Below are 13,612 nucleotides of genomic sequence, written 5' to 3'. Positions count from 1 at the left end.
ACTTTGTTGGGAGAATTTGCTTCCCTAGGCAGGCTGAGAGTTTCAGCAGTGAGTCATATTTGAGGTGCTACTCTTTGTTGGGTACCCACCTGACATTTCAACAAGTGACTCTTTTTTTCCAGCAAGGCTAAACACCCTTTCACTCCTCCCAGAACTCTCTTAGCCCCTCCTGCCACCCCTCTGCATCTAAAACACTCAGAAACAGGGGCCCCCTCCTTCCCACCTAGGGAACTGACAGCTTCTCCACAGTCAGACCAGCCTCCCAACTTCACTAGCAACAGCACTGGAAAGGGCAGATGCTTCCCTAACTCACAAGGAGAAATCTAGCAAGCTTTAAAGTTTCCCAAATTACAGCTTGGGTCTACGCTTGGAGGATGCTGTGGTCAGGCTGTCTGACATTACCAGTTTAAAAAACAAGACTGTCAGTCTTGACGACAGATGGATTTTTGGATGACAAAACAGACCAGAAACCTTCCTCCTGGAAGGAAACCAGCTGCCCACACAATGAGAAGGAGCAGCTTGAGAGATGTGGTGAGGCTTCGGGTGATGTAAGTCCTGCCACCCTCCATTCTGGCTGGGCTGGAGGCTTCTCCCTGCACCTGCCCTGTCTCAGCATGGAAGGATTTCACCTCAAACCAAGGAAGCACTTAAGTGCTCTTTGACAAAACAAGTGGGAGGTTTTATGAAATGCAAGGCTCTCTTGCAAATTCTAGCTAAATGTCGCACTGTGGGTTCAGCTGGGATCATTGAAAAGCCTAGGCTGTATTTCCTATACAAAAAACACCCTTGAAATTTCAACAAGCAGCCTCTCCTGCTGTAATGTATGGGCTGTATTTTAGTCACATCACTTAAATATGTCTACAAGTTCAGTCCAGTTGTGACAAGACTTCACATTGCTCTGCTTGAGTCTTGGCCAGTGAAGAAACCGGAGCCACAGCAGGACAGGTCATGCTCCATGTCTGATTTTCCCACGGGCAGCTGAGTGGTGCACATCCAAAGGTCTGGTCAAAGGCACCTGCATTCAATAGCAACAGCACCTGTTGCCTTGTGCTCCACATGCACAGGATCTGCCTGACTGCTAGGGAGGGAGGCAAACATGCAGCCCACAAAACCCATGAAGCATGTAGGCACAGCCTGATCCCATGCAACTTTGTTGTGTCAGAAAAGAAGTCTTATTTAAGATCCCGTTTAAGGTCCAGCATGGGGAATGGTGGACATAAGGCAGATTTGCTCAGCTCTTGAGATATCCATGTCTCTTCAAGGACCAGCAGGAATATCCTGCAAGAGCAGATTCCTTCCACAGCTTTGTCAGGGTGGGATGGATCCAGTTTTCCTACCTCAGACAACTTTCAATAGCTCATTTGTCCCACAGAACATGCCACAGCTCTGAGGTAGCACAGTATATCTCTTTCTTTTGTTGCCCTGTACAAACAATCCTTTACAACTCAAGTCACTTACAGTTATTGAAATACATAATTCCTCTTGCTGGAAAACAAAGGGAACTCAGCATGAGACAGCTCTTGTGTCCATTCTAGTTTTGCTGCATACTGACACAAAAATGCACTTATTAAGAGCAAAAGTTCTAAGGCCACATTTTCAAATAAGAGCTTCTCAACAAAGCAGCCTGTGCACGTTCAAAGCAGTTGTTCCCACCCTTATGTGTGGATTTGATTATGCCAGTGGGAGTTCTGGCTATCATCTGTTGAAATAATCCTTGACCGAATACCAGGCTGCAATTGGGCTCATCTGTAGCTTTATGTAGACCACAAACCTCGTCTGAAACAAATGTTGCTTTGAAAAATCACTGCCAGACTTTGACAAGGAATGCTCTGCCACAGAAGGGCACTGTCTGCCGAGCTGCCATTATCCTAGACAACTGGAAAATGATGGTTCTCCACTTTGGGAAGAGTTGCTGCAACATATAGCACATGGAGGGCCTGCAGTTCTCCAGGAGGTAGAGGATGACTTGAGATGCAAACACAGCCTTGCCATTGCTCCAGTGTGACAAAACTGAGGCTTGAAAAGGGCAGGATTGTGCAGCAGTGTTTCTTCCTGCTCCACCATAGCACTAAAGAAGATGCAGCCACTGCTGTTTTTGTCTCCTGAGTCCCTCTGCCTGTAAGGGCAGGCTCGACTTGCCCTCAGTGCTCACTTTGTATGCACCAACAATCAATATTTCTTGATACTTTTAAGGAAGATTGGTAAAGCATTAGACTGGGCAAAGTGCTTTAGAAGATTAAAACAAAGGACATGGCCCTGTGCCCCAGGGGAGCTTATGCTCTAAATTAAATGAACACAGGGCTGGAAGATTGATAAAGGAGTCATGCAGCAAGCAAATCATACATATCCTAATATTTGTAAGCAGGAGCTGGGGCAGAGCCAGGAAGCGAGCAGGGCTGGAATTGGCTAATGGAGCAGAAGAGGAGGAAGATATGGGAGGAGGGCTCAGACATTTGCTGAGCAGGAAGAGACCCATCCCCAAGACTCTGGGGAGAGGAACAGTGTAATGCTGACAGCAGAAGAGGTATGAAATGCCATCAGGAGGAGAAGGCAGAGAGCAGAGGATATAAAAAGACAGGGATGGACCTTTGGAAGGAATAAGGGCTGGAGGAGCTGAGGAGGGAGATTGTGAACAGCTCTCCCGTCAGTTGACCACAGTCACTGAACTTCATAACCTTGCTTCTCTCTTGTGCCCTGCATCAGACATCCTTGTCTGCCCTGCATCAGCAAGCACTGTGGTGGGAGTCTCCAAGTGTGAAGGCACATATGGGATTTCAGATCTTGAAGCTAAGAAGAAGAGCCCAGCTCTCCCATGTGGTCAGTGAGCCTGCACCCACAGGGCTGATATAGAAAACAGTATGCCATACTCCTCCTCAGGCAGTGTTTAACACTAGACACAGTGCTGCTGGTACGCAAAAGGTCTGGGGACTGAGCCCTTCTTGGGGTTTAAGCACCTATGGCTTAACCACACCTCTGGATTAATAGAGCAGAGGCAGGAGGTGTTGGCCTGGATTTCCAGGCTAGAAAGAGGCATGTGTGCATGCTTGGGTTCGTGGCTGAGGGAATCTTGCAGTCCCAGCCGCTGCAGTGGGTGATGCCGGGTTAGACACAACTAGAGTTAGACGGCTCCCCACAGTGTGGCATTATGGATTTTTTTCTTGGATGTAGACAACTAAATTGCCTGGATTTTCACCTTAAGTGACTTGTCCTGAGTTGCTTTGGATTTCTGTGGTAGATCTGAAGTAATTCTTCGCAAGGAAATGCAGTTTTGCCCACTAACACCTCAACCACACTCCTTGATCTCTTGTCCTGTCCCCAGGGTCTAACCTGCAAGTCGCTGTAACCCAGACACAGAGGGCTGGACTGGCTCTGAGCTGCTGCCAGTGGCTGGCTTGGTAGAGCCCTACCTGAAGCCATGCCCATTTCTGCAAACACATTTCTGTGACCACCCCAGCCCCGTGTCCCACTTGCCACGTGAGATGCACCATGTGTCCCTGCCAGCTCACCGTGCACTTGTGTGGCTTCTCTCCCGTGTGCCTTCGCATGTGCACCACCAACATGTACTGAGCCTTGAAGGGCTTCTGCTCTCGTGTGCAGTCCTGCCAGCGGCAGACAAACTCCTTCTTCTCCCCGTGGATGTGATCGTTGTTAATGTGCTGGTAGGAGAGAAAGGAAAACCAGGTCACTCCTGGAAGAGCTGATGCCAGTGAATCATGCACAGTGCTCTGAAAGCCAGATGTTCCCTCCTGAATGCTTGTCAGGCACTGCAGCACCTGTGTGCCAGGTGCACAGGTAACACCAGGGACACGGGACCCAGCACTGTGCCCTGGTGTGTCCTGCAGAGAAAGGTCGGCAGCACCCAGCACACTGGGTACAAAGCAGGCTAAAAATGGGAGGTTTGCAAAAGCAAACCTGGTGGACCCATGGTGCCAGGGAGAAGGGAGCCCTCTCATTGTGCCCCCCAGCTGTTTGATGCCACTCCTGAGGGGGATGACAGAGTAATTTTTGTTTCTGCTGAACCCTCCTGTGCTGTATTTACACACCTGTGACCTTTTCCTGGGGTCCTGCTGGAGGATGGTGAACAGGAGGAGACAAGCCCTGGTTGGATTCAAAAATCTTAAAGGTCTTTTCCACCCTAAATGATCCTATGCTTCTAAGTCCATATGCTGACTCCATGACATCCACCTGCCATCCAGAGCTGGTAGCTGGCAGGAAATGACAGCATCTAAGAGCTATGCAGCAGGGAGAGCTCAATTACTGCTAATTACTCTGGCCCATGAAATTCTGTGCTAGAGTGTTGAAAAGCCAGACCTAGAATGGTGCCTTCATCCACCCTGGTAGGGAGAAGTGGGTCGTTTTTTTCCCAGTGCAGGGCAGATGAAGCCCTGCCAAAAATAAACAGAACCAGAGGCCAGCCCGTCGGCAGCGCCATTCCCGTGGCGGCCTTGTCTCTCTGAATGGGGTCTCATGGCCAAAAATAATGCCTGTCCTCGTTCCTGTGTTTTCAGAAGACATTCACTGACAGGAAATCCTAAAATAAACCACTTTGGTTTTGTGTTTTGGCTTTTTTTGTGCTGAGATTTTTTCCAGCCCCCGCCTTCGACCCTGGCCAAGGCCAGGCACACATGTTGCAGCTAGGGATGAGACTCTCTTGGGGCAGCGAGGCAGCACGAGGACACAGAAGTACATTAAAACAGATTCATCAGCCTTCACAGTCCCATTTGAATCCAGTCTCAGAGTTCTATGTGCTGCAGTCCAGTCCCGGGGTCAGGGTCCTACCCAGGGACAAGAGGAGGTGTGTGGGGCTCAGATGGTCTCCTGGGCACCACATGTAAACACACGTAAAAGTTGTGTGCTGGGAGAGTTGGGGGAGCCTGGGTTTGGGAGAGGTTTTGTATGGGTACAGAGTTCTGCTGTCTACAGTTCTGGTTTTACAGTGTGGCATCATTGTGAGATTTTAGCCTCAGATGGTGTAAATCTGAAGAACCTCCCCAGAGACCCATGGACATGCTAAACCATGTCCAGACCAGACTGGGGAAATATGTCTCCAGGCTCTGTTTGTGTGGGAGTCTAACTTGCAACCAAGACTACACACAGCAATGCTGGGGGTGTGGGAGAGCACAGGCTTACTGTTTTGGTTTTGTTTGAGCCAGAGGAAGAACATTTATGGAAGGGGAACTGTAGCCCCTATTCAGGACTATTCACTCCCTGTCTGGGCAGCATCTGCTTCCCACCACATGGTGTAGGAGGAGTTGCACAGCTCACCCCATTTCAGGTACAGCTCCTTAGCCCCTACCTGGCTGAAGGCTTTGCTTGGGCTTCTCTCAAATTGAGTGTGACCTTTGAGGTTGGGAGCAGCAGCGGTGCTTGCAAAAACATGTCATCACTCTTGCTGCTCCCTGTTGACATGGACTTCTCCCACAAGCACACTGTATGGGGAATGGACCTTGCTCACCCAGGTACTTTGCTCTGCACACAAACTAGAGTTTTTCCATACATGGTGAGATGGCACCTTCTCAGAAGCTGGCCCATGACATCTGTATTTCATTTGCATGTGTATTTTGGGCATCCCAAATCCACAACCCCATGTTGCTAGTAATCACAGTACAGAAGACTCAGTTTTTGTAACCTTCTAAATTTAGGAAAATCTTGGGATATTTCATCAAATGTTTTACTTCGGTTTGTTTTTTGGGTTTTTTTGGTTTTTTGGTTTTTTTTTTTTCCTGGAAATAAATTGCACTGAGCTGCCTGGTGCTCTGCACTTTGTTCTGGGCAGAGTTAGTTTTTCTTACATCTGAGAGGGAAACACACAAAAACTGCTGGACAAATGTGAGCCCAGCCCATCTGACAGGCATGCTGTGGTTTAACCCCAAAAAAGGAACGTCCCATGCAATGTGCAACCCATTAAGCACCTTATCACGCAACTGGCCTTGAAAACCATTTCCAAATCTGTCTGTACTCAAGGACTTGATGCTCTGACGCAGTGGCTTCTGGCAGAGGCGGGCAGGCACTAGCCTTAGATGGAAGAAGAGCATGTGCCCAAAATTATAATTTAGAGTGCAGTCCCTCTGGGCAATGTTTGTATGCAGAACATGGGCAAATGGTGACTGATGCCTATTTGGGGGCATATCTAAAATGAAGATATATAAAAAATGGTGAAAGCAGACACAAGCCCTCAGGACGGGGGCTACGTGCAAGTGGCACATGGGTGGCCCCTGGCAAGCCGGGAGCCCAGTTGAGACAAGCAGCAAAAGGCTGAAGGAAAAGGAGAAGGTAGCAGCTCCTGTTGCAAAATGTGTTTAATCCAAAACTCTGCTGCAAGCATCAGGGTTGCTGGGCTGCTGAATTCCCAGCAGATATGGGCCGGCTTCAAAGAAATGGGACTCGCACCACAGATCCAAAATAAGGACTGAGAGGGTGTTGGGCTGAGAGCAAGATGGGGCAGAGATCATGTCTGACTTCACAGCTACTTCCCTGGGTATAAGGGATTTGTTGACCCCAGAAGCCAAAAGAAACCAAACGGCGGATACCCAGATGAAGCAAATAATACAAAAGGTTCTTGGAATTAATTAGAACTGAAAATCTGATTAATGACTTGGTTTGGGGATCCTTCAGAGAGCAGTTTTGACACTGCTTTGGGAATATCACTGTGATTATGGAAGCCCCGTTTCCCAAGTTTTAGAAAATCAACCCACTTTAATGTATTTCAGACACTGGAGCATATACCTCCAAACTCGGAAAATGCTCTGTTTCTGTGGGAGGGATGAGCTGAGCAGGTCAACAGCCTCTAAGTGATATGGTTCCACAGCTCATTAACAGCAGCATAAAGGGCTTTCCCAGCCTGGACTAGGACTGAGGACAGCATGGATGATCTCTGACCCATCACTGGTGCAGCTCTGTGGAAAGGCTCTGTGAATATGGCCAGGGAAGAGAGAAGGGCTGAGCCCCCTTCCCCATTTTCTGATCCAGTCTTCTGCACTGAGCCTTCTGTCATTGGGCCATGCACAAGGGAGACTTAAAGTGCAGCCTCAGCAGCTGAGAAGGGAGCAGTATCACATAATCTATGAGAGGCTTCTTTCAGCTGAACTCCTCAGGGAGCAGCGACCTGCTTTGGCAGTGTTTACACACCATATCTCTGATTTGCACCTTTAGTGGCTCCCAGGGTGAACTCTGGCTGTACAGCAGCTAGTGATAAAAAATGAGGACAAGTGCACAGAAACCCAAATTTATCACTGGGGTTTCCTCCCAACCATTACTCACATGGACGAGCTGCTCCTGAGTGTCATATTCCTTTGTGCACCCTTCCCAGTGACAGTTAGTCTCATAAATAACCTCAGGCTCCTGTTTACATTCATCCTTATCAAGATCTTCTTTCAGGTCTGTCAGATGCTCCTGCAACACATAACGGTGCATTGTATAAGGTGAACTTTCATCTGAATTCTTCCATCACTCATAGATTACAGGGCAAGTATCAACTGATCACAAAACCATGCTCGTTGTGGCTACTTAACATCCACAACTACCGTGAAATAAAGAGCCACAGGGTTTTGGCAGAGGGGGATCAGAGCTGACAACAAGACATTTAACATCCCAAAGCCACTGTTGAAGCAGTGCTTGGATTCAGCCAGGTTGTGGGCAGTCCCACGAAAAACTGAAGAAAGGAAAGAACTGGTTTCTGACCTTTGGTTGTGTTCTTTGCTGGAGCAAAACAACTGATCTGGACAGAGTGGAGAAACGTGCATAAAGAAATCACAGAGCAGTCAGAGCCCACACTCACCTGACGTGGGCTGGGCAGGGAGTTCCTGTTTTCTGCATCTCTTAGTAGATGAGAAAATGATACCTTACTCAAAGATTCATGCCTGTAGGATGCTTCACAGAGACAAAGTGGTGAACTCTCAAAGCACTTCTCTGAGAGGGGAATTTGGAAAGCCTGAACAAGACTCAGTAAGAATAGGCTGCAGAACAGAGCTCCTGGGACTCTGGACTAACAAATGAGCTACTTTAATGCTGGGTACACTGTGAGCTCTCTCCTTAACTCCTCTGTCTAGCCAGCTCCTCAGTGCTAAATGAAGCTCAGAAGATTTTTGTTATGGCTGCTAGAATTAAAGCATGGGCAACCACACAACAGTGTAACATACAACATAATTAGTACAAATCCAAGTAAGGAGGACTGTCAGCTCTGCATGCATCAGACACCTGCACTACAGACAAGGCCATCAACACCCAGTATTGGCCTGGGAATTTAGCAAGACAAAACCCTGCAGGTTTTGACCCCCTTCATTCCCTTTCCTCCCAGATACTACTGTTGCCTATCACAATGCATTCTGCTTCCAGGACACCTTCACACAGGAGCATCTGGGGTGACTGACCACAGCAGACGCTGTTCCTCACTATCTGATGCTCCAGCTGGACCCATATGTGTGTGGGGGACAACCTCAGACTGTCTCTGGCCTGCCCAAACAGACCTATCTGGCTGCCATCTCCTTCTCCTCCAACACCTTCCCAACGCCTACAGGGGAGCTGCAATGATTAACAACTTAATGGCATTATGTGGCTTGGAAAGCAAGATGTGCTGTACCAAAGTTCAACAATTTTCATTAACTAGCTCATGACATACATGCCAGCAGTGACTTTTCTATTCAAAAGTTTAGATATGGAGAGGAAGAGATTTGTTTTAATTAGTTCTTATTAAAAAAAAAAAAAAAAAAAGAAAGAAAGATATTACAAGGTGGCTCTTGGGACAGGAAACTGTAGTAATTTATAGAAAGACTTCTGGAGATTCAAACTATACCAGAGCCCAGAGCAATAGTCTGAGAAAGTTCAAACTTTTTTTGCAGCTTCTTTTTCCTGCAATTCTTACATGGTTGAGTTGTAAACATCTTTTTTTCTCCTGGAATGTTTGTCTCCGTGCAAAGTATGGTCCCGGGACAACTGTAATTTTATACTAAAAATCTTATTTTGCCAGAATTTTTATACATTCTGTTGGAAAAATGGAATTGTAACAATTTAATTTGTTGAAAAGGACTGACTTGTTTCATTTCTAGCTAGTTCAATACTAGTCTGAATCTGTACTGGAGCTCTCTTGTGGCACAGCAGAAGTTCAGTAACTCAGGTCCCCCATGCCTGGTACTTCGCTGTGTCCCACAAATCTAGTCTGATTGCATTTTTTACAGCACAAACCATCATGGGAGATACTATCTGGCCAAGGATTGTGAACACCCAAACCACAACTCGCATGAGGTGTTTCAAATGCAGCATTTCCAAAACAAAACATAAACATTTTTGAGGATAGATGAACTTCATAGTCAGCAAAAAAATGGATCAGACAATTACTAACTGACTGTAACATAACTTTTCAGCACAATCTCCTGCAGAAAAAGAATTTCTAAATTTAATTAATTCTTCTTGCTTAGACCAAAGGAGACGTCTGCTACATTCAGTTTTTTAATCTGTTCTCCTTGTCAAGAATGGGCTGTCTTTTACATGGTACCTTCTAGTAATTTGCCAGTCAATACTGATGTGGAACCTACATTTGCCTTGGGGAATTACTTCACATACTGCCTCATTAGGAACTATTAGACGATCAGCATGCACTTTCCTACTCCTAATTTCACCTTGCTATTCTAATCAAATCTCATTGCACCACTTCAAACTACTCCTCCGTTCCATTCAGTTGTGATTTCAGTGTTTTTAACACCCAGTGGATGAAACCCCTGGAGCCCTGGGCCAGGCTGGTGCTATCCAAGCACTCCCGAGCTGGGTGCACACGGCTTCGGATGGAGCAGTGCACGGAGGATGGCAGCCATTGAGCAAGCAGCTGTCTGTCCCACAGCTCTTCCAGTAACACATGCTTTGAGAAAGCAACTGATGGCTTTCAAATATTTTTTCATTTGCTGCGTGAAATAAACACATTGCCCTATTAGCCCAGGCGGTGGACAGATTGGTTTTTCAGGGCATATGATTTTGCAGCAGTGTGTAGATGCACTCCTAAACTCAAAGCTCCAGAGAGGTGCCTCTTTGCCCTAATCGTGCTGACTACAGCATGTTTATCTTTTCCTGATATGCTATCTTCATCAATTTTACCAGCCCCCTGATGACTGCACACGTTGCCGTCCCCATGCATCATGCTGAGACCTGCTCCTGAACCAGGGCAGAAGGAGAAATTTGTCATCAACTCTTCCATTCGCTTGACAATAACACGGCCTAATATTTCATGAAAATGAAGTGCCCTGAGCACTCCTGATAGTTTACAGTTGTGATAAAGGACGGTCAGATGGATACTGTCAGCCATTAAACAGTTTGCAATCACAGAGCTCCAGAAAGAAAGCAAAGGCCTCTGGGCCCTTCTTGGTGTCAAATGTTGTGTCACCAGTGTAAAGGATGTTTCTAGGAGCAATTCCTTGTTGAATCAAGAAGTTGTCCTTTTTTGCAAGCTTTCTACCTACATGCAAGCTACCCTCATAATCTATGTTTGCTCTGAGACACTGATGCTGCTTGCTTTGCAGCACAGAAAACTAAGACATCATTTTTACATTAGTACACTTGATATATTTGCTCTCTCCTTTTTTTCCTCTCCAAGCACAGCAACAGCATGCTGAATTCCAAGTACGCATGGAATGCTTCACTCAGTCACTGCTTTTCTGCCCCATCCCTTCCTGGGCTTTGTGGTCCAAGAGACACCTGTCTGCCTGGCAGATTTTACTGCCTTGCTCCCAGCTGCAACAAAAGATGCTAAGATCATTCCCAAAGATGAGACCCAGCACCTTGCTGCCTCAACCCCACAACACGGCTCGCAGCAGAGAGGTTACCTGTGTGTTTGGGGACACTGGGGGCAAGCCCTCAACTTCAGTCTTGACTTTGCTGCGTTTGTTATTTACTGGATTGACGGTGCTGCTCACGGCTGACTCACTGCTCTGCTTGCTCTAGGAAAGAAAACCAGGCAAGAAATGGCACTGAGGTTTGGGATGACAGACAGTGGTCCATTTCCTCATTAAAAATTAACTTTAAAATCAGTCAAGGTTGAGCTTCAGGAGTGGCAGGGGGCAGCGGGGTTGGCCTGGGGTTCATATGAAAACCAGCCCATGTGGGTTTGTGAAAGGCAGAGGGATGGGAGAGAGGGAAGGAGAATCAAGGGCAGCCCCAGCTTCTGCAGGCTCACTGGTGAGCTCGGCCTTGCCACTGCTGCTCTATTTCAGAGCAATCCAGTCCATGGCATAGCCATCAAAGTCTTATGCAATCCCCATCCAAGTCACAGTTTTATTTCTCAATCTGACAAAAATGATTTGTTGAGAAAACAAATTCTTGGGGCAAACGGGGCTCTGGTTACATGTGAGGGCTCTGGCATGCTGTGTCCATGAAAGACTGTGTGTGTAATTTGCTAAACTCTTAAAAAGAAAGAACAACTTCAGGAGAAAAAACATCCCATTGTATGTGCATAAAATTGGAACATTAGCATTTTAAATACCCTTGCTCATGGCTCAAGATTGGTCTCACAAATTATCAAATTAAAAAGGCAGAACTCCTTCTAGCCACATTATTTTGGTAGCCAGTTTGCAAGGAGAAAACAAAACCAATCAATCAAATAACCTGCAATAACAAACAGAGTTTGCTGTGCAGCAGCCATGAGAAACCCTAAAACAATAAACCAGTCTTAGAAGTTCAGTATGATACAACAACTCTTTGAAATGGGTGTGACATATGGTGAAGCAAGTCTTTTGGGAGAAAAGCAACTGAAATTTAGACATGCAAGGAATGTAAGTGGAAAAGAAAAATGATTAACAATGTCCCAGGCATATTCACTAACCCAGTGCATGTGGAAGGCTTATGCACATATATGTGCTTGTGTGCTCACAGGTATTTGTAAAGATGTATTTAAGGTGTGGGATCTCATTCCTAGTTTTCAAAACCTGGCCCCTGGTTTTGCAAAATTTAGCAGTAAAAATCAACAGCAGGGGCACATTGAGAGAAAACCTAGTGACAAAGAAGGAACAGCAAGTAAAATGTGAAGAGGTCCTACACAGGATGCACTTACATGTTAAAGATTAAGACCATCATCATAGTTCACATGAGTACAAAAAAGGAAGGAGGGATTGGTGAAGGTCCCAACAAGAAGCTTGGTTCACAGGTGCTTATTTTACAAAATACTACAGCAACTGATTTCCCTCTATTTCACAGGACATAGCACGTTCAAGGAGATTTCCTGCCTGGGATGACCTTGCATATTGTGTTCAATACTGGTTTGGTTTCTGCATGGGTAGGTGCAAGGAAGGGAGATGGGCGCAAAATTGGTCTGTGACTAATTCAGAAACGCCAGGAAAACAAAAAAGCAACATGAAGGGATAGTGTGAGTGAAAAAGAGAATTGTTAAAACTCCCACAGCCACGATGAAGGGAAGCCTGCATCCCACAGAAAATGTGCCTCCATTTCCACATGTGCCATCCAGGATGGCTGTCCCTACCTGGCTGGAGTCGGAGATGCAGTTGCTGTTGCCGCTCTGTGCTGGTGATGGGTTGACAGAGATGACTGCCATGTGCTGCCGTGGGGGGAAGGTTGGGGATGGCTGGATCAGGGGAGGAGTGTGTCCAAAGGCTGAGCTCAGGCCTCTTTGCTGGGTCAGGATCTGCTGGTATGTCACGGGGTTAAGCGGGTGGGGGAAGCTGAATGCCGGACTGCAGCAACAGCAGAAGGAGAAACGATGAGTTATTTTAAACAATATTTATCACATTAACCAGTCGGTGATTCAAGTTTGGCATCTTGGAGACTACAGGAGCCAGGCTGCAATGCCCAGATAAATGCCTTTAATGACAGGATAAGCCTGACTGCCTGCTTTACCGCAAAGTCACGATTTGAATTGCACGTGCTTTAGCAAACTTGTGAATCATTTTGACTGACCCAAGCATTAGACTGATTGTGATTTCTTTGCTTCTTATGTAAAAAAAAACAACTCAACAAAAGCCCTTGGGAGTGCAGAAGAGGATGGGACTTGGGCACATCTGGCTTTGCAGCCCCTAGGGCTCCCAGGTTTTCCCAAGCAGACCTCTTTTGCAAACTTGCAGCTTTGAGGTTATGCTAACCTGGATATGAAAAATAAGCATCACCTGGATCACCTGGCACAGATTACAGCAGGGATGAAAAAGTATCCACTTAACATAGTCCAAAACCATGCAATTTACTCTGCACTCAGGTGAGGGGAGTGCTGGCTCAGGGGACTGCTGCAGTGTGTCACCCTTCCTATGTAGGTCACTGGTTCATCTCCAATCTAGGTCAGCAGTGACCAGGAACACCACTCGCCCCTGGCTGCTTGGGCAATTACTGGGGCAACAGGTCCAAGACAAGATGCAGCAGTGGAGAGCAGTAAAAACAAAGCTCTGCTTTTGGAAAAAAGGGGTTCACTCCCAGGGGCAAGTCTGCAGGGCAGAAGAGAGAAGCACAGGAGATGCTCTGTGGTAACTCTAGATGTGTGATGCACAAACCATAGATACTCAGCCCAAAAACTGATTATTTGCCACCTTCAAGAAGTGGCTGCCCCAAACATTTACCCTCATGATATTTTCTCTCACCCCTAAAACTGCCCAAGGTGTGAGTGCTCAGAGAATAGGGCCATAATTAAAAA

At 46.6% G+C, this 13,612-nt stretch overlaps 1 protein-coding gene across 1 annotated transcript in view; it reads right to left on the bottom strand.

Moving 5' to 3' along the window:
- GLI2 (GLI family zinc finger 2) overlaps positions 1-13,612 on the bottom strand; it is a 188,563-nt gene that overhangs the window by 14,558 nt on the left and 160,393 nt on the right. The window contains exons 7-10 of the mRNA XM_066190248.1: positions 12,458-12,668; positions 10,809-10,922; positions 7,261-7,392; positions 3,507-3,656 (exon numbers count right to left, since the gene is read on the bottom strand). Of these exons, the coding sequence (XP_066046345.1) occupies positions 3,507-3,656; positions 7,261-7,392; positions 10,809-10,922; positions 12,458-12,668 (607 nt within the window). The remainder of the gene's footprint in view (positions 1-3,506; positions 3,657-7,260; positions 7,393-10,808; positions 10,923-12,457; positions 12,669-13,612) is intronic.

Source organism: Chamaea fasciata, unplaced genomic scaffold, assembly GCF_029207755.1.
Source record: "Chamaea fasciata isolate MVZ Bird 193981 ecotype frontalis unplaced genomic scaffold, bChaFas1.0.hap1 SCAF_8, whole genome shotgun sequence".
NCBI lineage: Eukaryota > Metazoa > Chordata > Aves > Passeriformes > Sylviidae > Chamaea > Chamaea fasciata.
Note: the sequence above shows the minus strand (reverse complement) of the source record. Positions and strands in the feature narration are given on the sequence as shown.